Consider the following 24,646-nt stretch of genomic DNA (forward strand, 5'->3'; position numbering starts at 1 on the left):
AAGAACCCAGGGGGTGTCTGAAGCTGAAGAAGTAAATGGGGTAAGGAAGTCCCAAAGAGTCAGGAAACCCGTAGACAGACCGGCCTATGTCGTATCCAGGGGACAGAGAACCCGTGGTGAGATATGGCACTGCCATTTACACCTGGGTTGGACCTTGTGCTTTGTGCGAAAGGGTGACAAATGATCTCACTGTCATGAGGACATGACTAATTTTGGTGGAGGGGGAGTGTAACACCCTGGGAAAGGTTTTACTGCTAACGTAATGTTTTCTGTTGAAGAAGTGTTTGGGTTATGGTTAAAGAATAATGGGTGCTTTGGAACGTGAGCCATCCAACCAAGGGAGTGGGCTTTTGTGTTGTGTGCCTGTGAGTGGGAGATGAAGAGAGAAGATGCAGGAGAGAACTGGTCATACGATTCAGCCTGGTTGGGGACTGTGATTTAATGGAGCAAGGTGCCGAGTCTGATGATTGGTGAATATGCCGTTTGGAAGAGCTGAGCTCCAACTTGTGCACATTTGACAGTTTAATTACAATGGGCCCATTTTGTTTTTCCTTTCTTCTCTTTAGTTAAGTTGAGATTCGTAAATATTCCTTTGATTGTGTGCAGTGTGCTGTCTCTTATTTCTTGGGACCCATTTGTAACAGGGTAGCAAGCTACACAGCATCCACAAAACTGGGGTCTGGGGTGGGAGAGCTGTGTCATTCTCACGGGTTTGACGGGACCTGAGTATGTACTCCCGAGACTTAACCCAAGGAAGTTGGTGGGGGGGGAGGGGTTCTATTTTCTGACATAATATTCATACAGATCAGATCCGTACAGTGCACTGAGGTAGAATCAGACTCTGCCTTATTACTACTGACATATGTTGTTTCATATCAGCAATACAGTGTTGGACATGAATATAAATAAAGGCATCTGTTAGTCTTGCGAGACCATGGATCTGCACCTGGAAAGTCTTCACTCTCTAGGGTGCGAGGTTGTATGGAAGACCGGCAGTTGCCCATGCTGCCAGTCTGCCCTCTCCACGACACCAATGTTGTCCAAGGGAAGGGCACTAGGGCCGATACAACTTGGCACCGATGTCGTCGCAGAGCAATGTGTGGTTAAGTGCCTTGCTCAAGGACACAACGCGTTGCCTCGGCTGGGGCTCGAACTCATGACCTTCAGATCGCTAGTCCAATGCCTTAACCATTCGGCCACGTGCCCACTGTTGGACATAAAAATTACCATAAATAACAAAAGTTATATACATAAAAAAGAAGTGGTGCTGTTCCCTAAACATTTGCGTGTATATCTTAGTGCCCCGGACCTCCTCCCTGATGGTAACAATGGGCAGAGGGTTGGGAAACGATGCGGAGCCACAGGGGAAGTGCGGAGCAAGCAGACTACAAGGTGCAAAACCATAATCTCCCTCTCTCCCTCAGCCCGCAAGCAGCTGCCTAAGCGGAAGCTAGACGTGGGGAGACAGGTTAATGGTGATACCGAGAGTCAGGAAGAGGAGGAGAACCCGGCAAAGCGGCAACGTCTGGAAGGTATTTGGGGAAATGGGAGGGAGGGGGGATTTGCCTGACTGGTGCGGTGGGTCATATTGGGACTGTAGACGGTCGGGGTAAATGGGAATGGAAGGGTCATGTTGTCTTTAATCCTTCTCTCCGGATCTCCGTGTTCCTCCGTGTGACCAAATTCCCCCATCGTACTCCTTGGTTGCTCCCAGCAGGTGAAGCAGATGATAAGATTTCTGAGATGGAGACAGAGGTCGGGGAGGAGACCCAGGGCGACCAGGAGCAAGATCTTACGCAGAATATGGAAACAACTGAGTGTGGGGAGATGTGTGCAGAAGCCAGGTGTGGTGAAGGTGTCAGGACGGGAGTGGAGCAGCAGGGTGCGGAAGCAGAACCCGCAGCCTCAGGCAGGTCGAAGGAAGCAAGCACAACGCCAGAGGGGTCCGCGAGCAGCGGGTCAAATATAAAAGGCCATGAAAAGGAGGGGAAAAGCAAACATTTGATCAACAACTTCTTCGGTGAGTGAGTGGGAAGGGTTGGTCCCATTGGGGGAGTGGACGGTGGATGTGAATGGGAAGGGGATGGAATTCTTTTGGGAGTGTGGATCATTGGTGTGAATGGGAAAGATTGGAATCCAATTGGGAGTGTGAATGGTGGGGGTGAATGGGAAGGGGTGGGGTCCCATTGGGAGTGTGACGGTGGGAGTGAATGGAAAGGGTGTGGTCCCATTGGGAGTGTGAACGGTGGGAGAGAATGGGAAGGGGTTGGGTCCCATTGGGAATGTGGACAGTGGGAGTGAATGGGAAGGGGTGGGGTCCTATTGGGAGTGTGGACAGAGGGAGTGAATGGGAAGGGGTTGGGTCCCATTGGGAATGTGGACAGTGGGAGTGAATGGGAAGGGGTGGGGTCCTATTGGGAATGTGGACAGTGGGAGTGAATGGGAAGGGGTGGGGTCCTATTGGGAGTGTGGACAGTGGGAGTGAACGGGAAGGGGTTGGGTCCCATTGGGAGTGTGGACGGTGGGAGTGAATGGGAAGGGGTGGGGTCCCATTGGGAGTGTGGACAGAGGGAGTGAATGGGGAGGGAGTGGGGTCCCATTGGGAGTGTGGACAGAAGGAGTGAATGGGAAGGGGTGGGTCCCATTGGGAGTGTGGACAGAAGGAGTGAATGGGGAGGGGGTGGAGTCCCATTGGGAGTGTGGACAGAGGGAGTGAATGGGAAGGGGTGGGGTCCCATTGGGAGTGTGGACGGTGGGATTGAATGGGAAGGGGTGGGGTCCCATTGGGACTGTGAATGGTGGGATTGAAGGGGTGGGTCCCATTGGAAGTGTGAACGGGAAGGGGTGGGTCCCATTGGGAGTGTGAACGGTGGGAGTGTGAACGGGAAGGGGTGGGTCCCATTGGGAGTGTGACGGTGGGAGTGAATGGGAAGGGGTGTGGTCCCATTGGGAGTGTGAACGGTGGGAGAGAATGGGAAGGAGTTGGGTCCCATTGGGAATGTGGACAGTGAGAGTGAATGGGAAGGGGTGGGTCCCATTGGGAGTGTGGACAGTGGGAGTGAATGGGAAGGGGTGGGGTCCCATTGGGACTGTGAATGTTGGGAGTGAAGGGGTGGGTCCCATTGGGAGTGTGAACGGGAAGGGGTGGGTCCCATTGGGAATGTGGACGGTGGGAGTGAACGGGAAGGGGTGGGGTCCCATTGGGAGTGTGGACGGTGGGATTGAATGGGAAGGGGTGGGGTCCTATTGGGACTGTGAATGTTGGGAGTGAAGGGGTGGGTCCCATTGGGAGTGTGAACGGTGGGAGTGTGAACGGGAAGGGGTGGGTCCCATTGGGAGTGTGAATGGTGGGAGAGAGTGGGAAGGGGTGTGGTCCCATTGGGAGTGTGAACGGTGGGAGAGAATGGGAAGGGATTGGGCCCCATTGGGAATGTGGACAGTGAGAGTGAATGGGAAGGGGTGGGGTCCTATTGGGAGTGTGGACGGTGGGAGTGAACGGGAACGGGTGGGTCCCATTGGGAGTGTGGACAGTGGGAGTGAATGGGAGGGGGTGGGATCCCATTGGGAGTGTGAATGGTGGGGGTGAATGGGAAGGGGTGGGTCCCGGTGGGAGTGAATGGGCAGGGGTTGGGTCCCATTGGGAATGTAGATGTTGGGTGTGAATGGGAAGGGGTGAGGTCCCATTGGGACTGTGAGCAGTGGGAGAGGATGGGAAGGGGTTGGGTCCCATTGGGAATGTGGACAGTGGGAGTGAATGGGAAGAGTTGGGATGGGTTATTCCAGATGTGTTTGCTGAGGAATGTCTGAGCAATCAGATGAAGCAGTGAGATTATGGGTTCATTTTGTCCACAGCTCCCAGAAAAGCCTGTTCCAAAGCGCAGACAGAGTCAAAGAAAGACTCATCAGAGAATGGTAACACGGACGACAAGCCCCTCCAAACCTCCAAAAAGACAAGCACCAGCAGGTAGGGTGAGAGTCGCCACACCGAGGTTGGCACTGCAGATGTGAGCTGTCCACTACCCTTTAAACCCACCGGAACTGGGACCCCATCTCCTGCTCTGCTGAAACCCAGTGGGGCCCCCACCTCTCATTCCCTTTCAGAGTCCCGGAAGCCTGCTGCCTGATTCCTGCTCCTTCTGACTGCCCGACAGCTCCCACTGCTCCCGCTGAGCACACTATGGTTGGCCCTAACCCACAGCCCCTCTCAGCGGCCCAATTGTCCACCTTCTCACAGGGTCCCTTCACCTCGCCTCCTGCTCCCCCTTAGCCCATTGGGACCCTGTCTCCTGCTGTCTTTAATTGAATGTTAGCCTGCAATGTTGTTCTGACCTTTTAATGTACTCCAAAATCAATACAACCCTTCCCTGCCACATAGCTCTCCACGTTTCTATCGTCCATGTGCCTATCCGATAGATTCTTAAATGTTTGCAATGTGTCTGCCTCCACCACCACCCTAGCAACAAATCCCACTCACCTACCACACTCTGCAAAAAAAAACCTACCTTTGACATCCCTTCAATACGTTTCTCCAATCACCTTAAAATGATGCCCTCTTTGTTTAAAAATGCAAACATGAAGAAATCTGCAGATGCTGTAATTTCAAGCAACACACATCAAAGTTGCTGGTGAACGCAGCAGGCCAGGCAGCATCTCTAGGAAGAGGTACAGTCGATGTTTCGGGCCGAGACCCTTTGTCAGGACTAACTGAAGGAAGAGCTAGTAAGAGATTTGATAGTGGGAAGGGGAGGGGAGATCCGAAATGATAGCAAAAGACAGGAGGGGGAGGGATGGAGCCAAGAGCTGGACAGGTGATTGGCAAAAGGGATATGAGAGGATCATGGGATGGGAGGTCCGGGGAGAAAGAAAGAAAACCCCAGAGGATGGGCAAGGGGTATAGTCAGAGGGACAGAGGGAGAAAAAGAATGTGTGTGTAAAAATAAATAACGGATGGGGTACGAAGGGGAGGTGGGGCATTAGCGGAAGTTAGAGAAGTCAATGTTCATGCCATCAGGTTGGAGGCTACCCAGATGGAATATAAGGTGTTGTTCCTCCAACCTGAGTGTGGCTTCATCTTGACAGTAGAGGAGGCTGTGGATAGACATATCAGAATGGGTGTGGGACGTTCCCATTCTTTGTTTAGCCTCCTGAGAAAGTAGAGGCACTGCTGATCTTTCTTAGCCATTGTGAAAGTGTGGTTGTACCATCGTCATTATTAGGTCGCATCAGGAATTTCCAGTTGGCGGGCGATTTCCCTCCACGCCGCTCTGTCCCACACTTGTCCAGCTTGGTCCAATCCTTGATGTTATCCAGCCACATTGTTCTTTGCCTTCCTCTTCCTTTCTTTCCATCCACCTTTCCATATAGCAAGTCCAACAAGATGTTATCTCTCCGCGTAACGTGTCCACAATAAGCAACTTTTAACTTCATAATCTTCTCCAGCAATATCTGTGGTCTATCAATCCGTGGTTGTACCAGGAGAGGCTACTGGTGATGGTCACACCCTCTTGGCCTCAGGGAGACGATGTTGATAGGAACAGGTTACACCACCCCTTCCCCCACCAGCCTCCTGAAGTCAATTACCAGCTCTGTTGTTTTCCTGACATTGAGCATGGTGGGCATGGGCATACTGTGTTGGCGCTGGAATTTGTGGTGGCCCCCAGCACATCCTTCAACATGTTGATCGTCAACGCAAAGAACATATTTCCCTGTATGTTTCGATGCACATGTAATAGTTGCATCTGAATCTGACACTGAGGGAAAGGTTGTTGTCTTGATCTCCTTCCTGTACTTGGAATCATTATTGTTTGAGATGCGCTCCACCATGATGGTGTCATCTGCAAACACGTAGTTGGAATTGGAGCAGAATCTAGCCTTGCAGCCCTGGGTGTACAGGGAGGAGAGCACTGCACTGAGGATGCAGCCTTGTGGGGGCATCAATGTTCAGAATAATCAGAGTGGAGGTGTTGCTGTCTGTCCTTAACGACTGTGGTCTGTTGGTCATGAAGTTGAGGTTCTAGTTGGAGATGGGGGTGTGGATTCCCAGATCTAGATGGCCACAGTGCCTGTGCTTACTGTTTGCTCTGTATATCCACAGTAACCCTAAACCTAACCCAGTCGCGGAGGGTGGTGTTCACTCCCAGATGGTTGCTCTATGCTGACAGTTTCTTTTCACAGTTTCTTCTCAAAATCCAAAGAGAGCGCGGAGCCCAGTGTATCACAGATGTACAATCCAGGAAAATCCCACTACCATCCCATTACAGATGCCTGCTGGAGTCAGGGACAGAGGTGAGGAAAGGGGATGGGTTGGCAGTTCTGACCTGAAGGTGGGGGAGGAGTTTGTCACTCTTCTATAGTCTCTGCATCCTCTCTCCCCACCCAGGGTTCCGTATCTGGCTGTAGCGCAAACCTTTGAGAAGATCGAGGCAGAGACGGCTCGGTAAGGCTGACCCCGGCGAGCTGGGTGATGGTGTAAGGAGGGGATTTCAGCATGATTGCCAGCAGTATGGGAAGGGATTTACACGGAGCGCTGACCTCCTCCAGTGGGGGGGTGGGGGGGGAGATTTCCCCGTGTCATCCAGCAGTGGGAGAGGGGGATTTCCCCGTGACGCATACAGTGGGGGGAGTATTTCCCCGTGGCACGTAAGCACTGCCCTCCCTCACGGGGGGGGGGGTCACTTTCTCTGTGACACCCCACACAATGCCTGTGAAAAGCACTCACACCATTGGAAGTTTTCATGTTCTATTGTTTTACAACATTGAATCACAGTGGATTTAATTTGGCTTTTTTTAACACTGATCAATGGGGGAAGACTTGTGTCAAAGTGAAAACAGATCACTACCAAGTGATCTAAATTAATTACAAATATAAAACACAAAATAATTGATTGCCACAGTGCAGCTTCTTTCACTCACCTGGTGAAGGAAAGTGTGCCAACGGTCTTCTTTACGACCCTGTGTGCCTGGTCCTGATCTCTGCCCTTCGGTCCCTCAGGCTGAAGAACATCGAGATGTTGAGTAACCTGCTGCGATCAGTGATTGCACTGACCCCTGATGACCTGCTCTCCTGTGTCTACCTGTGTCTGAACCAGCTGGGACCTGCCTACGAGGGACTGGAGCTGGGGGTGGGAGACACCATCCTGATGAAAGCAGTGGCCCAGGCCACAGGTGAGATTGAGGGGCTGCAGATGGACCCGCCTGTGCTTCCCTCCCTCCCACACCCACACCCCTTTTCCCTCTCAGGAATCACCCATCCCTCTCCCTCTCTCTCCCCCCCCAGCCTCCAGGACGTCCCAGCATCTGCCCTCTCTCGCGTGCATTTTCACTCTCTCTTGCTTACCCGCTCCCTGCTCCATCCTCTCTTAACTCCCATTTTGCAGGTCGCCAGCTGGAGCGGGTGAAACAAGAGGCGCAGGAGAAGGGGGACTTGGGGCTGGTGGCAGAGAGCAGCCGCAGCACCCAGAGAACCATGTTCGCCCCAGCACCCCTCACCATCCACACGGTCTGCAGCCGGCTGAGGGACATTGCCCATATGGGGGGCACTGCTGTGAGTGGGGGGAGATACGGACACTGCTGTGAGTGGGGGGATAGGGGACACTGCTGTGAGTGGGGGGGAGATACGGGACGCTGCTATGAGTGGGGGGGAGATACGGACACTGCTGTGAGTGGGGGGAGATAGGCGACACTGCCGTGAGTGCGGGGAGATACGGACACTGCTGTGAGTGCGGGGAGATAGGGGACACTGCTGTGAGTGGGGGGGAGATACGGACACTGCTGTGAGTGGGGGGAGATTCGGACACTGCTATGAGTGGGGGCGAGGAGATGGGGACACTGCTGTGAGCGGTGGGGGGGGGATACGGACACTGTTGTGAGTGGGGAGGGGGATAGGGGACACTGCCGCGAGTGGGGGGGGGGATACGGACACTGCTGTGAGTGGGGGGGGGATACGGACACTGCTGTGAGTGGGGGGGAGATATGGACCATGCCGTGAGTGGGGGGAGATAGGCGACACTGCCGTGAGTTGGGGGGGAGATACGGACACTGCTGTGAGTGGGGGGGAGGAGATAGGGGACACTGCTGTGAGCGGGGCGGGGGGGGAGATACGGACACTGCTGTGAGTGGGGGGGAGATACGGACACTGCTGTTAGTGGGGGGAGGAAGGGGACACTGCTGTGAGTGGGGGGAGGAAGGGGACGCTGCTGTGAGTAGGGGGGGAGATTCGGACACTGCTGCGAGTGGGGGGAGATACGGACACTGCTGCGAGTGGGGGGGCAGATAGGGGGCACTGCTGTGAGTGGGGGGGAGATACGGACACTGCTGTGAGTGGGGGGGAGACGGACACTGCTGTGAGTGGGGGGAGGAGATAGGGGACACTGCTGCGAGTGGGGGGGAGATACGGACACTGCTGTGAGTGGGGGGGGAGGAGATAGGGGACACTGCTGTGAGTGGGGGGGAGACGGACACTGCTGTGAGTTGGGGGGAGGAGTTAGGGGACACTGCTGTGAGTGGGGGAGATACGGACACTGCTGTGAGTGGGGGGGATAGAGGACACTGCTGCGAGTGGGGGGGAGATACGGACACTGCTGTGAGTGGGGGGGAGATACGGACACTGCTGTAAGTGGGGGGAGATAGGGGACACTGCTGCGAGTGGGGGGGAGATACGGACACTGCTGCGAGTGGGGGGAGATACGGACACTGCTGCGAGTGGGGGAGATACGGACACTGCTGTGAGTGGGGGGGATAGAGGACACTGCTGTGAGTGGGGGGGAGATACGGACACTGCTGTGAGTGGGGGAGATACGGACACTGCTGTGAGTGGGGGGAGATACGGACACTGCTGTGAGTGGGGGGGAGATATGGACACTGCTGCGAGTGGGGGGGAAATACGGACACTGTCGCGAGTGGGGGGAGAGGGGACAGTGCTGTGAGATGGGGAGGGCTGGGGTGTCGCAGTTATGAGTAAGGGTGTGAGCCGGGATAGTGGTTGAGTGGGGGTGGATTGTGGTGATAGAGTGACTGTGAAGGGGGAGGTCTTGTGAGGGGAGGGGATGTAGAAAGCAGGACAGGGGGGGTGGCGTCGAGAGGATGTGATGTGATGTATGAAGGGTGCGACAGCTAGACGAGTGGGGTGGGGGAGAGATGGTGAGGGTGGGTATTTTGGTCTGGGACCTGGTGTGTGAACCTGCTCCCTCTTTTCGCCCCACAGTCGATGCAGAAGAAGATCGAGGTGATCAAGGGTTTGCTGGTAGCCTGTCGTCACTCGGAGGCTCGATACCTGATCCGGTAAAGAGCGTGAGACCCCTCCCCTCTCCCCAGCCGGAACCCTGTACAGCACTACACCCGTCCCCTGTAAACCGCTCTACACCCCCAGCCCCATACAGCACACTCACCCCCTCATCCTTTGTCCCCCTGCTCAGCCACCGGCCCACTCGCGCTCACGGCCTCTCTCCCTCACCCAGGTCTCTTGGAGGGAAGCTCCGTATTGGTCTGGCAGAACAGTCAGTGGTGGCAGCCCTCGCCCAGGCCGTGTGCCTGACCCCCCCCGGGCAGGGTAAGTCTACAGTGCTTCAGTCTCTGTGTCTGCGCGATGTCTGGGTCAGTTCATATATCAGTGCCTCGGCTTGTTCCTGGCCTGTCCCAGGCAGGGTGAGTCTGTGAGACATCCTTGCTGCTGTCTGGGTTGTCTGTGTCTGTGTGAAACATCTGTGCACGTTGGGAGCAGGGCGGGTGTAGTCAGAGTCCAGGTGTCGGAATGTGGGCCAGATGTGCGGAGTGACTGGGGTCAAGGGGGCTGAATCCGGGCCCTGGTTTATCCTCATTGATCAGTCTTTCTGTGGCAGACGTGTTGGACGCTGGGAGGGGAATGGCAGCGGAGAGCCGCAAGGCCTGGATCGAGGAGAAGACCCTCCTGCTCAAGCAGACCTACTGGTGAGTGAAGTGAGGACAGATTCCTTCCCGGGACCGTTCCCTCCACGTGCCCCATCTTCCCCCCACCCTCAGTCCTCTCACCCAACCCCCACCCAGTCTCGTCACTGAGCCACCCCCAACGGGCCAGTGACCACCGCCCCACCAGCAGTGTGGGTAGTCACCTCCCCCCCTCCCTCCTACCACAGCGGCCTCACCGCAGTCGGTCCAGTCCCTGGCCCTCCGCCCCTCGGCTGGACAGTGGCCCCCATGCAGGTTGGACTGGTCACTGTTCCCCACTCCGCACTCCGGACAGTCCGGTCCCTGGCCCCGGTCCTCCGCTCCAGACGTTCTGCTCCCCACGTCCCCCGTCCCCTGTCCCCCCACTGCCTCAGCCGGTCCGGTCACTGGTCCTCACCCCAGTCAGTCTCTGTGTTGCAGTGAGCTGCCGAACTACGACCTGATCATCCCGGTTCTGCTGAAGGAGGGAATTGACCAGTTACCCCAGCATTGCCGTCTCACACCAGGTACCGCATCGTCATCCTCGCCTGGCTTTCTGACCCCCTCCCCCCCCCCCCCCCCCCCCAAACTACGTACCTCTCCTCCCACGCACTCACTCGTAGCAGCTGGCTGGGCATCTGTGATGGTAGGGTCAGCTTTGGGAAAGTTAAGGGGTGGATTATAGTGATCAGAGAGTAGCTCAGCCAGGGTCATGGGAGGTCAGAGTCCGGTAGGGGATTCAGTGGGCGAGGTTACGAAGAGGGAGTGGAGGATCGGGGGCAAGGAGAGTGATGGAAGGTGAGGGTGTTGAGAATGGGGAGGGGAGGTGGTTGAAGGTTGGGATGTGAGAGGATGAGGGTCAGGGAGGGTCGTGGATCACAGCCTGACGAGCTGATGCCCACTCTTTGCCATAGGCATCCCCCTGAAGCCCATGTTGGCTCACCCCACCCGGGGCATTGCTGAGGTTCTGCGGCGTTTCGACACGGCCCCCTTCGTCTGTGAGTACAAGTACGACGGAGAGCGAGCGCAGGTGTGTACCCTCCCCTCTCATGGAATCCCCGAGAGCCCAGAGAGTCTGTGCTCCATCCCTCCCTGACTTTGTGACCTCTCCTACAGATTCACCTGCTGGAGTCGGGGGAGATCCGAATCTACAGCCGAAACCAGGAGAACAACACGAGTAAATACCCGGATATCATCAACCGTATGGAGCAGGTGAGACAGCCACCAGACATTAGACCATCCGACAGCCAGGGGCTTGTACAGTGCAGCGGGGACTGCAGGAGTTACAGAGATAGATGGGAGGGGTTCGAATGGGAGGAATTTGAACAGGTGGTTGGTATGTGTAGGTATTACGGAGATGGGGACAACGGTATACTTTATACTTTATTGTCGCCAAACAATTGATACTAGAACGTACAATCATCACAGCGATATTTGGTTCTGCGCTTCCCACTCCCTGGATTACAAATGTGAAATATTAAAAATAGTGAAAATTAGTAAATATTAAAAAATTAAATTATAAATCATAGATAGAAAATAGAAAAATGGAAAATAAGTTAGTGCAAAAAAACTGAGGGGCAGGTCCGGATATTTGGAGGGTACGGCCCAGATCCGGGTCAGAATCCGTTCAGCAGTCTTATCACAGTTGGAAAGAAGCTGTTCCCAAATCTGGCCGTACGAGTCTTCAAGCTCCTGAACCTTCTCCTGGAGGGAAGAGGGACAAAAAGTGTGTTGGCTGGGTGGGTCGTGTCCTTGATTATCGTGGCAGCACTGCTCCGACAGCGTGCGGTGCAAAGTGAGTCCATGGACGGAAGATTGGTTTGTGTGATGTGCTGCACCGTGTTCACGATCTTCTGCAGCTTCTTTCGGTCTTGGACAGGACAACTTCCATACCAGGTTGTGATGCACCCTAGAAGAATGCTTTCTACGGTGCATCTATAAAAATTAGTGAGGGTTTTAGGGGACAGGCCAAATTTCTTCAAGTTTTCTCAGGAAGTAAAGGCGCTGGTGGGCCTTCTTGGCAGCCACTAAATGCAGGGGTTTATGTGGAGTGCTGGGGATTAGGGTTATGTTGGAAGAGTGGGGGTAGCTGTCACTGAACCGTGCACCGTTTTGGGTGAGGAAACCTTGTGTCTGATCTTACGTTCTGGACAGTTGAGGATTGGGGTTGATCTCCTGGGTAGGGATTTGACACGGGGTGTGGGGTTGCGGTTCTGGTGGTGTTGTTGACCCGTGCTCCGTTTCAGGTGAGGAAACCCGAGGTCCGATCCTGTGTTCTCGACACTGAGGCTGTTGCCTGGGACCGTCACAGGAAGCAGATCCAACCCTTCCAGGTGCTAACCACACGCAAGCGGAAGGTAAGTGAGGCAGGGGACTGGGCTGGCGGTGAGGCTGGTGGGTAGACAAAACCAGCACAGGGCAATAATTCAATGGGATACGATCAGTCCTCTCTCTGGCCCCCCCACCCCTTTGGAATCCCTTTGCGCCCCCTCTCCCTTGGTGCGATCTCTGTGCCCCTTGATCAGAAGGACCTCCTTGTGCCCCCCCCCCCCCCCGCTTGGCCATCTCTCTGCCCTCTTCCCTTGTACGATGAGTCGTCTCTGTGTACCTTCCTCAGTGGGATCGCTCTGTGCTCTGTCCACAGGATGTTGACGCTGCCAACATTACTGTCCAGGTCTGTGTTTATGCCTTCGATCTGCTCTACCTGAACGGAGAGGTGAGTCCCTTCCTCCGTCTGTCGCTTGCCGGCACTCCCTTCCGCCGCTGGTGAGGGAGCCTCCAATGTCCCCCTGCACTCACTCCGTTTCCCCTCGCTCTCTCCTCACATTCAGTCGCTGGTGAAGGAGCCATATTCGAGGCGGCGGGAGTTGCTGAGAACCTCATTCAAGGAGGTGGAGGGCGAGTTTGTCTTTGCTCAGTCCTTGGTCTCCAGTGACACCGAAGACATCGCAGAGTTTCTTGAGCACTCACTACGAGGTGGGTCTAGGGGGAGCGAGTGATCTCCACTCGGTTAGGGGGAGCGCGCGAGGGATCTCCACTCGGTTGGGGGGGGGCGAGGGATCTCCACTCGGTTGGGGGGGGCGAGGGATCTCCTCTGGGTTGGGGGCGAGGGATCTCCGCTCGCGGTTGGGGGGGGCGAGGGATCTCCGCTCACACGGTTGGGGGGAGTGAGGGATCTTCATTCACAACAGAAAGGGTGCAGCAAGGGGTGGGGGTGAAGGATCCCGTCATCAGGGGATGCCTGCAGTTGGTAATGTTTGCGGATGTAAACTGTGTGGTGAGTGTTTTCTGTTTTCCTGTTCCCTACCTCCCGGTAAGTGATCTGCAGGACTGATGATGTCTGTGGCCTATCCGTTTGTGGTATTTGTGCAGTGTCTGTCTTTGGGGTGTCTCAGGCATCTGCTTGTGGGATATCTTTGGGGTGTATTCCCCCTCTCATTGTTCCCACCCCTCACAGATTCATGCGAGGGGTTGATGGTGAAGACGCTGGACGTAGACGCCACCTACGAGATCGCCAAGCGCTCCCACAATTGGCTAAAGGTAAACCTGGCACTGGAAAGCAGCTTCAGCAATGGGCTGAACAGTAAAAACCATCCCTGGCCAACCCTTCGCTCTACTCTGAAGAAGTCCTCACCTTTCTACCTACCTGTCTGTTACGGCCCCTGCAGCTGGATCTGTGACCATGAGGTCCTTCTCCACACCCCTCCCACCTCCCACCCCCCACCCCCGGTGTGAGATCCCTCTCCACGCCTCTCTCCGTGCCCCTGTCCTCTCTCTCTAACTCACTTTCTCCCCTCTCCTCCTGGTCTGTCTGCCCTCCAGCTGAAGAAGGATTACCTGGATGGTGTGGGAGACTCTCTGGACCTGGTGGTGATCGGTGGTTTTCACGGCCGAGGGAAGCGGACAGGGGTCTATGGCGGCTTCCTCCTCGCTTGCTACCACGAGGAAGACGAGGAGTTCCAGACCATCTGTAAGGTGAGGGGTCAGGGGTCAGGGGCTGGGTGGGCATCCTTTTGTATACAACAACCGTTTCCCATCTTTCCAGGTAAGGTTTGGGGTTAGGGCGAGGGGTGGCCAGGCATCTTTCTGTCCCCAGCACCCCTCTCCCCATACCCCCTCCCTTGTAAAGTTAGGTTGGGTATTCTTCTATACCTGACCTTCTCCTCCTTCCATACTCTCTCCCTATTTCCCAAATACCTTCTCTCTCCCCCACTTCCACGTCCCACAGCCTCTCCCCTTTCCCACTTCTCTCCAACCCCCTCATACTCTCACAGCTCCTACTCCCGCAAACTGTCGTCTTTGTCAAGGCCCTGGTTCAAATTTAGTTATTTTTAGGTACATGGGGATGATTTTGGCGACAGAGGGGAGTTGGGGGTTGGGTTAAGGTTTAGGGATGGGATGTTTGCATGTTGGGGGCCAGGTTAGGATTTGGGCCCGAAGGTTGACCGGGTGTCTGGCAGTTGAGCCCCAAGTCTGTGAGTCTCTGCAAAGCTGCTGGGGAGGTTGAAGGCCCAGTGTCCGAGATGACTGGAGACTGGAGGCCAGAGATAGCCCGTCCTTGGGTTGGAGGACTGTGCATGTCTGCGGTGAGGAGGAGGAACGGGGAGGTTTCTGCTTTTTATTTTGTTGTGGACATGCGACGTTGGCACAAATGGTGACATCTGTGGGCCGTATGTTTTGTTTGAAATAAATCTGTACGTGATCCCAGCACCTACTAATGTCGCCCTCCCCTTCCCTCTTCCCTTCCCAGATCGGCACGGGGTTCTCGGACGAGGAGCTCGAACAGCACGCCAAGTTTTTCAGGGTAGGTGTGGGGCTCCCCCTCCCTCACGGCAGAGACGACCAGGATGGGATGCTGCTCGGGGTGGGGGAATGTGACCCATGCTGTGTCCCTTCCTACAGTGACCATCTCATCTGGTGCTCAGTTTGGAGCTCCCTTCTCTCAGCGTCCTTCCGTCCACTCACGCCCTCTTCCCCTGTCCTCTAGGACCACGTGATCAAAACGCCGCGGCCCTATTTCCGATGGGACGCATCGGTGGAGCCTGATATCTGGTTTGATCCGGTGCAGCTGTGGGAAGTGAAGTGTGCGGATCTGTCAATCTCTCCTGTCTACAGAGCAGCCCTGGGGATGGTGAGACATCGGGTGATCGGGGGTGGGGAGAGAGGCTGGGGTGAGCTCGTGCTCAGCACGGATGAGGGATTGGGGGTCTAAGACAGTCCAGGGGATGGAGAGAGAGGGATAGGGAGAGTGCAGGGGAGGGAGAGAAAGTGCGAGTGTCTAGGGGGGCGGAGAGAGGGTAACAGAGTCCAGGGGAGGGGGAGAGGAATGTAGACTCGGTGAGAGAAGAAGGATAGAGAGAGTCTCGGGGAGGGAGAGAGGTGGTCAGTCTAGGGGAGGGAGAGTGGGATAGGGTCAGTGTAGGGGAGGGAGGGGGGCATAGAATGGGTTTAGGGGAGAGAGGGAAAGGATAGAGAGTCAAGGTGCAGTGGAGGGGGAGAGCGATAGAGAGATCCTCAGGGAGGAAGGGACAGAGAGTTTCTGGGAGCGATAGTGTCTAGAATTAGATCTTTTATTTCACAACATGAGGGAGTAAAAATCTTTATTTTGTATCTCTGTCGCAATATATGAGCAATAACAAAGGGAAATGTGGGAGGATATTGCCCAAACATTGAGATTGTATACATAATTCTTGTGTAATTAAGAGACTCCTGGATAGGTACATGGAGCTTAGAAAAATAGGGGGCTATGGGTAACCCTAGGTAATTTCTAAAGTAAGTACATGTTCAGCACAGCATTGTGGGCTGAAGGGCCTGTATTGTGCTGTAGGTTTTCTGTGTTTCTCTGTATGTACAGTCAGATATGCAATCGGATCAATGTGTATAGATAACTCTGATTTTGATCTCCAAGTTTGCGGATGACACGAAGCTGGGTGGCAGTGTTAGCTGTGAGGAGGATGCAGGGTGACTTGGATAGGTTGGGTGAGTGGGCAAATTCATGGCAGATGCAATTTCATGTGAAGTTTTCCACTTTGGTGGCAAAAATAGGAAAACAGATTATTATCTGAATGGTGGCCGATTAGGAAAAGGGGAGGTGCAACGAGACCTGGGTGTCATTATACACCAGTCATTGAAAGTGGGCATGCAGGTACAGCAGGCGGTGAAAAAGGCGAATGGTATGCTGGTATTTATAGCGAGAGGATTCGAGTACAGGAGCAGGGAGGTACTACTGCAGTTGTACAAGGCCTTGGTGAGACCACACCTGGAGTATTGTGTGCAGTTTTGGTCCCCTAATCTGAGGAAAGACATCCTTGCCATAGAGGGAGTACAAAGAAGGTTCACCAGATTGATTCCTGGGATGGCAGGACTTTCATATGAAGAAAGACTGGATGAACTGGGCTTGTACTCGTTGGAATTTAGAAGATTGAGGGGGGATTTGATTGAAACGTATAAGATCCTAAAGGGATTGGACAGGCTAGATGCAGGAAGATTGTTCCCGATGTTGGGGAAGTCCAGAACGAGGGGCCACAGTTTGAGGATAGAGGGGAAGCCTTTTAGGACCGAGATTAGGAAAAACTTCTTCACACAGAGAGTGGTGAATCTGTGGAATTCTCTGCCACAGGAAGCAGTTGAGGCCAGTTCATTGGCTATATTTAAGAGGGAGTTAGATATGGCCCTTGTGGCTACGGGGGACAGGGGGTATGGAGGGAAGTCTGGGGCGGGGTTCGGAGTTGGATGATCAGCCATGATCATAATAAATGGCGGTGCAGGCTCGAAGGGCCAAATGGCCTACTCCTGCACCTATTTTCTATGTTTCTATGTTTCTCTGATGGCCTGGTGAAAGAAGCTGTCCCGGTGCCTTAACGCTGTGGTACTGTTTGCTGGGCGGAAGCAGCTGCAACAGTTTGTGGTTGGGTTGCCTGGCGTCCCTGATGATCCTCCGGCCCTTTTTATGCCTCTGCTGCTGTAAGTGTCCTGAATGGAGGAAAGCTCACGTGCTGGGCTGTCTGCACCACTCTCCGCAGTGCCCTGCTACTGAGGGTGGTGTGATTCCTGTACCAGGCGATGACACCGCCGGTCAGCATGCTCTCAATTTTGTCCCTGTAGAAAGACCTGAGGATTCGGGGAGCCATGCCAAACTTCTTCAGCCGTCTGAGGTGAAAGAGACGCTGTTGTGCTTTTTTCAGCACAGTCCATGTATACCACAGCTGGTAGAGGTGAGATCTTCGGTAATTTGTATACCGAGGAATTTGAAACTACTCACCCTCTCAACTACAGTTCCATTGATGTTAATGGGGGCGAGCTAGCCTGTCCCCGTTCCACCTGTCATCCATGATCAGCTCGTTTGCATTTTGGACATTGAAGGTGAGGTTGTTTTCTTGGCACCATTTGTCAGGGCGTTGACTCCATAAGCTATTCCATCATTGTTGGAAATAATGCAAATTCGATCAGCAGATTTGAGCTGTGCATTGCAGCACAGTCGTGGGTGCACAGGGAGTAGAGGAGGGAGCTCAGGACCCAGCCCTGGGGGTGCTCCCGTGTAGAGGTGCAGGGGTGAGGGTGCCCATCCTTGCCGCTCACTGGTGATCTGACAGGATCCAGCTGCACAAAATGGGGCGCAGGCCGAGGTCTCTTGAGCTTCTTGCCGATCCAGGGGAGAATTATGGTGTTGAATGCTGAACTGTAATCTAAGAACAGCATCCTTCTTCTCCAGGTGAGTGAGGATGGTGTGTAGTGCTGTGACTATGGCATCGTCTGTTGATAAGTTGTGTTGCTTGGTGAATTGTAGGGGGTCCAGTGTGGGTGGTAGCATGCTGCAGATGTAGTCCTTGATCAGCCTCTCAAAGCAGGATGCCAATCGTGCAGACGTGCAACCTTAGTTTTCTTTGGTACAGGGAAAATGGTGGATGTTTTGAAGCAGCAAGGCGCTACACACTGGGAGAGGAAAGATTAAACATGTCCGTAAACACACCAGCCAGCAGTGCCGCACACAGTTTGTATCCTCGCCCTGGGACCCGTGGCCTCGTGGTTGTTGACGCGTTGGAATGACCTATGAACTTCAGCCTTGGAGATGACCAAAGTGCAGGTCGCGACGGTGGCTGTCCTCGGGTTCAGTGTTAACAACTTCAAAATTAGCGTTAAAAAAGAAGATTTAGCTCGTTCAGGAGAGATGCAGCGATTTTGGCTGCATTGTTGCATTTCCCTTTGAAGTCTGAAATGGTATGGAAACCTTGTCAGATACCGTGTGTGTCGTTGGTGCAGAGCTGTGTCTGGAGGAAGGGGATAGAGAGAGCCCAGAGTAGGGAGGGAGAGAAATAGTCTAGAGGAAGGAAGGAGTGAGAGATAGTCTGGAGGAGGGAGGGAGAGATGGCTAGAGAGAGTTAGGAGAGGGAGAGGAATAGAGAGTGTAGGCAAGGGAAGAGAGTCTCTCAGTACGGGAGATGGATAGAGAGTAGAGAAGGTAGAAAAGAAGGAAGCAGTGTGGGGGAAGGAGGGAGAGTGGAACGGAGCAAGTGATAGAGATTGTCCAGGAGGTGGAGAGAGCATCGAGGGGGGGGGGAGAGAGAGTGTGTAAGGGAGGAATTCCCGGCAATGGAGGGAGAATGTATCCTTGGGAGGGAGGGTGGTATGAACATACTCAGAGATGGAGGGGGTCTTGTGCGGGAAGGCATGGACACATGATGGACGAGGAGTGGGGCACATTGCTGGGATTAGCTGTAGGACTGCTCCAACCTGCGCTCAGCCCTCATCCCGCATGTAGATGTGGGACAGGACTGATGGTGAAGGTGTAGGACTGCTGCAGTTTGAGCTGTACTGTTCTCCCACAGGTGGATGAGGAGAAAGGCATTTCACTGCGATTCCCTCGCTTCCTGAGGATTAGGGAGGACAAGAAACCAGAGGAGGCGACCACCAGCAGCCAGGTAGGTGAGGGTGGGAGATACGGAGCTGGGGCTGAGATATCTCTCTCTGGTGCTCCTCCCTCTCCACAAAATTACACTGTCTCCTCTCTCACGTGTATGTGGGCTCTCCTTCTGGTCTCCAACTCTCTCCTTCCTCCCCCCTGTCCCACCACTTCACTGTCCCTCACCCTTTCTCTGTAACTCCCAACTCCTGTCACTGCCATTCACCCTCCGTCCTCACTGCTCTCTCCATAATTCCTGACCCCTCACTGTCACTCCCCTTCTGTCTCCACCCCTCTCTCCATCACTTCCCTCCCCTTTTCTCGACCTACTCTACCATCTTTCCCAACACCTCCCTTCCCCCGTCTCTTTTCCACCACTCCTTTTCCCCACCCGCTTGTTGCCCCTGTTACCGTCCTCTCCCCCTTATCTCCACCCACACTGACGCCTCTCCCCTCTCTCACCCCCTTCCCTCTCTCCTCCCCGACAGGTTGCCGAACTCTACCGGAAACAGCAGCAGATTCAAAATCAGCAGGTGTCCGATGAGATGGGCGGCAGGGCCAACGATTCTGACTGAGGAGACAAGGAGGGGAGTGACAATGTTTGAGACTGACGAGGTGGGCAGTGAGGAATTGTTGTTTCCCAGGACTCCAGGAGACACCATCCACCTGAGACGGACGGTGGGAGCCTTACTGTGTATTCAGTGTCTGCCTCTGCCCACCGCCCTGCACCCGTGCCGAAATAAAACACAATGATTGTACACATCCATTGCAAACCCACACTGTACAGTTCCTGCTTGCACACTACACTCCTCCCCTTCCTCCTCCCCTTCCTCCTCCCCTTCCTCCTCCCCTTCCTCCTCCCCTTCCTCCTCCCCTTCCTCCTCCCCTTCCTCCTCCCCTTCCTCCTCCCCTTCCTCCTCCCCTTCCTCCTCCCCTTCCTCCTCCCCTTCACCCTTCCCCTCCCTCACCTACAGTGGTGCTAGAAAGATTGAGAACCCTGTAGAATGTTCTCTATTTCTGCATAAATATGTCATGAACTGTGACTAGATCTTCATGTAAGTCCTAAAACTAGATAAAGAGAACCCAATTAAATAAAAACTCAGAAAACATTATCCTTGTTAATTTATTTGAGAAAAATGATCCAATGTTACATATTCAGCCCAAAACGTCGACTGTACTCTTTTCCATAGATGCTGCCTGGCCTGCTGAGTTCCTCCAGCATTTTGGATTTCCAGCATTTGCAGATTTTCTCTTGTTTCCAATATTATATGTATTTGTTTGAAAAAGTATGTGAGCCTCTGGGGGATACAGCTATTTGGAGTCAGGTGTTGCAGTCAATGAGATGAGGTTGGAGATTGGAGGTATGGGTTGTAGAGGCGGCCTGCCCTATTAAAAAAGACACACAAAGTCAGCTTACTGACAGAGCCTGCTCTGCTCAAAGACCTGTTTATGTGTGCCTGACACTGTTATATGTGGTGGAAGGGGCATCATGATTTGGGGCTGCATTGCTGCCTCAGGGCCTGGACAGCTTGCAGTGAACAATGAATTCAAAATTGTATCAAAACATTTTACTGGAGAATTTCGGGCAGGGTAGTGGTCCATCACTTGAAGCTTGTATCAAGATATTTTACAGGAGAATGTTGGGCAGGGTAATGGTCTGTCACTTGAAGATTAATAAAAGTTGATCCAAAAGACAACAGAATGTTTTAAAAAGAAGGAAATTTGTGTCTGGGAATGGCCAAGTCAAAGTCCTAACCTTAACCCTTAGAAATGTTGTGTAAGGGTCTGAAGCAAGCAGTTCATGCAAGGAAGCCCACCGACGTCTCAGAGTTGAAGCAGTTTTGTAAGATATTACCTAAAATTTCTCCAACCCGATGTGCAGGACTGATCAACAGTTACTGGAAATGTTTGGTAGAAATTATTGCTGTACAAGGGCAAAGGTTCACACACTTTTTCCAAAAATCTAATATTGGATCATTTTTCTCCATAAATAAATGAACAAGTATAATGTTTTGAGTTATTTGTTTAATTAGGTTCTATTTGTCTAGTTTCAGGATTTGTGTGAAGATCTGATCACATTTTATACAATATTTATGCAGAAATAGAATTCTACAGGGATCACTAATGTTCTAGCACCACTGAATGGAGGATAGGATGTGGAATCTGGTGGAGAGCAGGTGGTGGGGGGGGTGTGGATGAGATGGGGAGCCAGAAATGTACAACAGGCCCATTGGCCCACAGTGTGTTGAACAGAATACAGGTTTAAACTGTACCTGTATTTGATCCATCTCCATTCCTGCGCATCCATGTGTTTGTCTAAGAGACTCTTCATCACCTCCCTACTACCACTCTGCCAGCACCCACCACTCACTGTGCCCCTCACATCTCCTTCAGACATTTTCCCCTTTCACTGTAAATACCTGCCTGCTAGTATTAGACATTTCCATCCCAAGGATAAAGATACGGGCTGTCTGCTGTATCTGTGCCTCTCATAATATTATAACCATCTGTCAGATCTCCCCTGTTGCTGCTCCAGAGAAACCAACCCAACCTCATAGCTCACACCCCCGGATCCAGGCAGCATCCTGGTGAAGCTGTTGTGCACCCTGATGGATGCTGCCACCTTTTGAAGTGCAGGAGAGGGTTACGATCATGATGGAGCTGGCTGGCTCTACACGCCTGTGTGTCCTGAGATCCTGTGCAGTGGCCCCCCCGTACCGGACAGTGATGCAACCAGTCAGAACACTCTCCACGGTGCACGAGGATAGCAGGCAGCTTGTAAACGGTGGGGAGTGCTGAGGGACAGAGGGACCTCTGTGCACGGGTAGGACACGTCATGAGTGGAGGGGAATGTCGATGGACGGGGGGCTTCTGTGTAGGAGGGTAGACACGCACTATGAACGGTGGAGTGTCGAGGGACAGGGGGGCCTTGGTGTACAAGGGTGGGACATCACAGGAATCAGAATTGGATTGAGGTTTAATATCACTGACGTAGGCCATGCAGTTTGTTGTTTTGTTGCAGCAGTACAGTGCAATACTGAGAGTGTGTCTTCAGGCTCCTGTACCTTCTCCCTGATACTAGCAATGAGCATGTCCAGGGTGATGAGGCTCTATTGAAGTACTAGCTGATTTTCTTAACCCTCACATACGGTTCGGGTCAAATTTGACCCATTTTGACATTTGATAGTAGCAAAAACACCCTAAATGCCACTTTTTTAAGCTGAAATTTTTTCATTTTTGCACATTTTGGGTGACTTTAGGAAAAGTCATCAAATTTCGGCTTTAAAAAAATGGCATTTAGGGTGTTTTTACTGCTGCCAAATGTCAAAACAGGTCAAATTTGACCCAAACAGTATGTAAGGGCTTTTGTATAGAGGCACAAGGGTTACCACCTAAGCAGTTTTAAAAAGTACAGGCTAGTACTCAGGCCCTTCAGCCCATCTAGTCTGCCAGACTTTTATCCTGCCCAGTGCTACCGACCTGCATCTGGATTGTAACTCTCCAAACTTTGCCCACAATACTAAGCTAAGGAACAGGTAGTTTTGATGAGGCAGAGTCTGCAGAATAGCTGAGACAGATTCAGAGAACAGGTGAAGTGGCGGGTGGAATACAGTGTTGGGAAGTTTATGGTCTTGCACTTGGGTAGAAGGAAATAAAAACACACTATTTTCTGAAAAAGGACCAAATTCAGAAAGTAGAGGTGCGAAGTGACTTAGGAGTCCTTGTGCAGGATTTCCTAACGGTTAACTTGCAGGTTGAGTCAGCGGTAAGGAAGGCATGTATTTTGAGACAATTAGAATATGAAAACAAGAATGTAATGCTGAGGCTTTATAAGGCATTTGTCAGTCTGCACTTGGAGTGTTGTGAACAGTTTTGGGCCCTTCATAAAGGATGTACTGGCGCTGGAGAGTGTCCCGAGGAGGTTCACAAGAATGATCCTAAAAATGAAAGGTTAACATGAAGATTTTGATTTCTCTGGACCTGTACATGCTTGAGTTTAGAAGAGGGGGAAATCTCATTTGAAACCTAGTGAATATTGAAAGGCCTACAGCAGATGTGGAGAGGTGGTTTCCAATGTTGGGAGAGTCTAGGACCAGAGAGTACAGTCTCAGAATAGAAGGATGTCCCTTTAGAACAGAGAGGAGGAATTGCTGTAGACCGAGGTTGTTGAATCTGTGGAATTCATTACTACAGGCAGTCGTGGAGGCCAAATCCTGGGGTATATTTGTGTTGATGTTTCAGATTGGTAAAGGTGTCCAAAGTTACAGAAAGGCAGTAGGGCAAGGTTGAGAAGGATAATAAATCAGTCATGGTGGAATGGCAGAGCAGACTCAATGAATCAAATAGCCTAATTCTGCTTTGTTTTAGGAACTTTTTTTAAAAGGAAAGTGATAAGAAATTAAAATATTATTTCTCAGATGTACAACAAAACAGTGATTATGCATTGTTTTGTGACAATGACCAATGAGGTTGTGCAGGGGCCAGCCCACAAATGCTGCCATGCATTACACCATCAACATAGTATGCCCACAATTTACTAAACCGAATGCGTACATCTTTGGAATGTGGTTGGAAACCATAGCAGCCGGAAGAAACACGCAGTCACGGAGAACGGACGAGCTTCTTATAGACAGGAATAATTAAATGCAGAACGGTGATCCCTGGCTCTGTAAAGCAGTGCTTTACATTACACTGCTACATTACACTGTTGCCGTATCGTTACAAATTCAATAATCAACGTTCATCTCTGCTCAAAATGGCACGAGAGAAATTTAAGAATATTATCACCAATTTGAGCACACGCTTAAAAAGACTCAACACTTGGCTCCACCCAGCTCACTGGATCCTGGTACCTTCTCTCTCCGCCCCCATTTACTCCCTTATTATAATAAAACACCCTCACTATCTCCTCCCCACCGATCGTTCCCCCACACCCACCCTCCAACATCCTGTTGCCCGTCAAAGGCAGAGTTGCTGTAGGAGACGATGGCGGCCGTATTACCCAGCATGCACTGGTCTGCGAAAGCCCTCCGGCTGGATGAGGTGGGACCGGCGATTCCGCCATTATCGGAGGTGCTGGAGGCGGAGGAACAGCGCCGAGGTTTGGCTAGGAGGCGGACTCGCTACAGTAAGAAGGTGCATGCTTCCCCGGATATCGGTTTTACCTGGGCAGGGAACGAACAGCGGTATTTACAGTGGTCGGAGTCTGCTATTTCCAACCCGGGTACTCGGACAAGGGTTGTCACGGGTGTTTTATCCCTGTGACCAGGGTTCGCAACTACCGCCTCGGACTCTGGGTCGCTCGGGACAACAGTAGGGGTGGGGCTACACCGGTTAGTGGGCGAGGCAACCGTGGAGGGGGAACTACAGAATGAACAGCACCGGGGGTGGGTCGATAATATAGGACCGCCTATGCTAGCTAGATTGGAGGGTACTCTAGATCGGGTTCTAACTCTTACCCCTCATCTCCGTCCCCTCCTTTCTTCCCTCCACATCCCACCCAATCGATCCTCCCCTCCACACACTCCCATCCATCTCCCTCCACACTCCCCCAATTCACTCAACGCCACACTCTCCCAAACCTTCCTCAACTCTACATTCCCCCCAATCCTTCAACGCCACACATCCTAATCCCTCAACTCCACACTCCCCCAATCTTTCCCAAACTCCACATGCTTCCCAAACCTTCAACTCCATACACCCCCAATCCCTCCTCAACTGCACACTCCCAATTCATTCAACGCCACACATCCTAATCCCTCAACACCACACTCCCCCAATCTTTCCCAAACTCCACACTCTTCCCAAACCTTCAACTCCATACACCCCCAATCCCTCCTCAACTGC

General features: G+C 52.7%; 1 protein-coding gene across 1 annotated transcript in view; it reads left to right on the forward strand.

Moving 5' to 3' along the window:
• The window catches only part of lig1 (ligase I, DNA, ATP-dependent), a 34,915-nt gene extending 15,198 nt beyond the window's left edge, over positions 1-19,717 (forward strand). The window contains exons 5-26 of the mRNA XM_072246309.1: positions 1,425-1,532; positions 1,715-2,020; positions 3,853-3,964; positions 6,175-6,285; positions 6,380-6,436; positions 6,992-7,164; positions 7,377-7,543; positions 9,203-9,279; positions 9,456-9,547; positions 9,837-9,924; positions 10,342-10,427; positions 10,815-10,930; positions 11,017-11,112; positions 12,147-12,257; positions 12,545-12,616; positions 12,732-12,876; positions 13,358-13,440; positions 13,723-13,875; positions 14,651-14,704; positions 14,888-15,031; positions 18,726-18,818; positions 19,288-19,717. Coding sequence (XP_072102410.1) covers positions 1,425-1,532; positions 1,715-2,020; positions 3,853-3,964; positions 6,175-6,285; positions 6,380-6,436; positions 6,992-7,164; positions 7,377-7,543; positions 9,203-9,279; positions 9,456-9,547; positions 9,837-9,924; positions 10,342-10,427; positions 10,815-10,930; positions 11,017-11,112; positions 12,147-12,257; positions 12,545-12,616; positions 12,732-12,876; positions 13,358-13,440; positions 13,723-13,875; positions 14,651-14,704; positions 14,888-15,031; positions 18,726-18,818; positions 19,288-19,374 — 2,531 coding nt within the window. The 3' untranslated portion in view covers positions 19,375-19,717. The remainder of the gene's footprint in view (positions 1-1,424; positions 1,533-1,714; positions 2,021-3,852; positions 3,965-6,174; positions 6,286-6,379; positions 6,437-6,991; positions 7,165-7,376; positions 7,544-9,202; positions 9,280-9,455; positions 9,548-9,836; positions 9,925-10,341; positions 10,428-10,814; positions 10,931-11,016; positions 11,113-12,146; positions 12,258-12,544; positions 12,617-12,731; positions 12,877-13,357; positions 13,441-13,722; positions 13,876-14,650; positions 14,705-14,887; positions 15,032-18,725; positions 18,819-19,287) is intronic.
• Positions 19,718-24,646: the final 4,929 nt, after the last annotated feature.

The sequence above is a fragment of the Mobula birostris genome, chromosome 29 (genome assembly GCF_030028105.1).
Source record: "Mobula birostris isolate sMobBir1 chromosome 29, sMobBir1.hap1, whole genome shotgun sequence".
NCBI classification, from domain to species: domain Eukaryota; kingdom Metazoa; phylum Chordata; class Chondrichthyes; order Myliobatiformes; family Myliobatidae; genus Mobula; species Mobula birostris.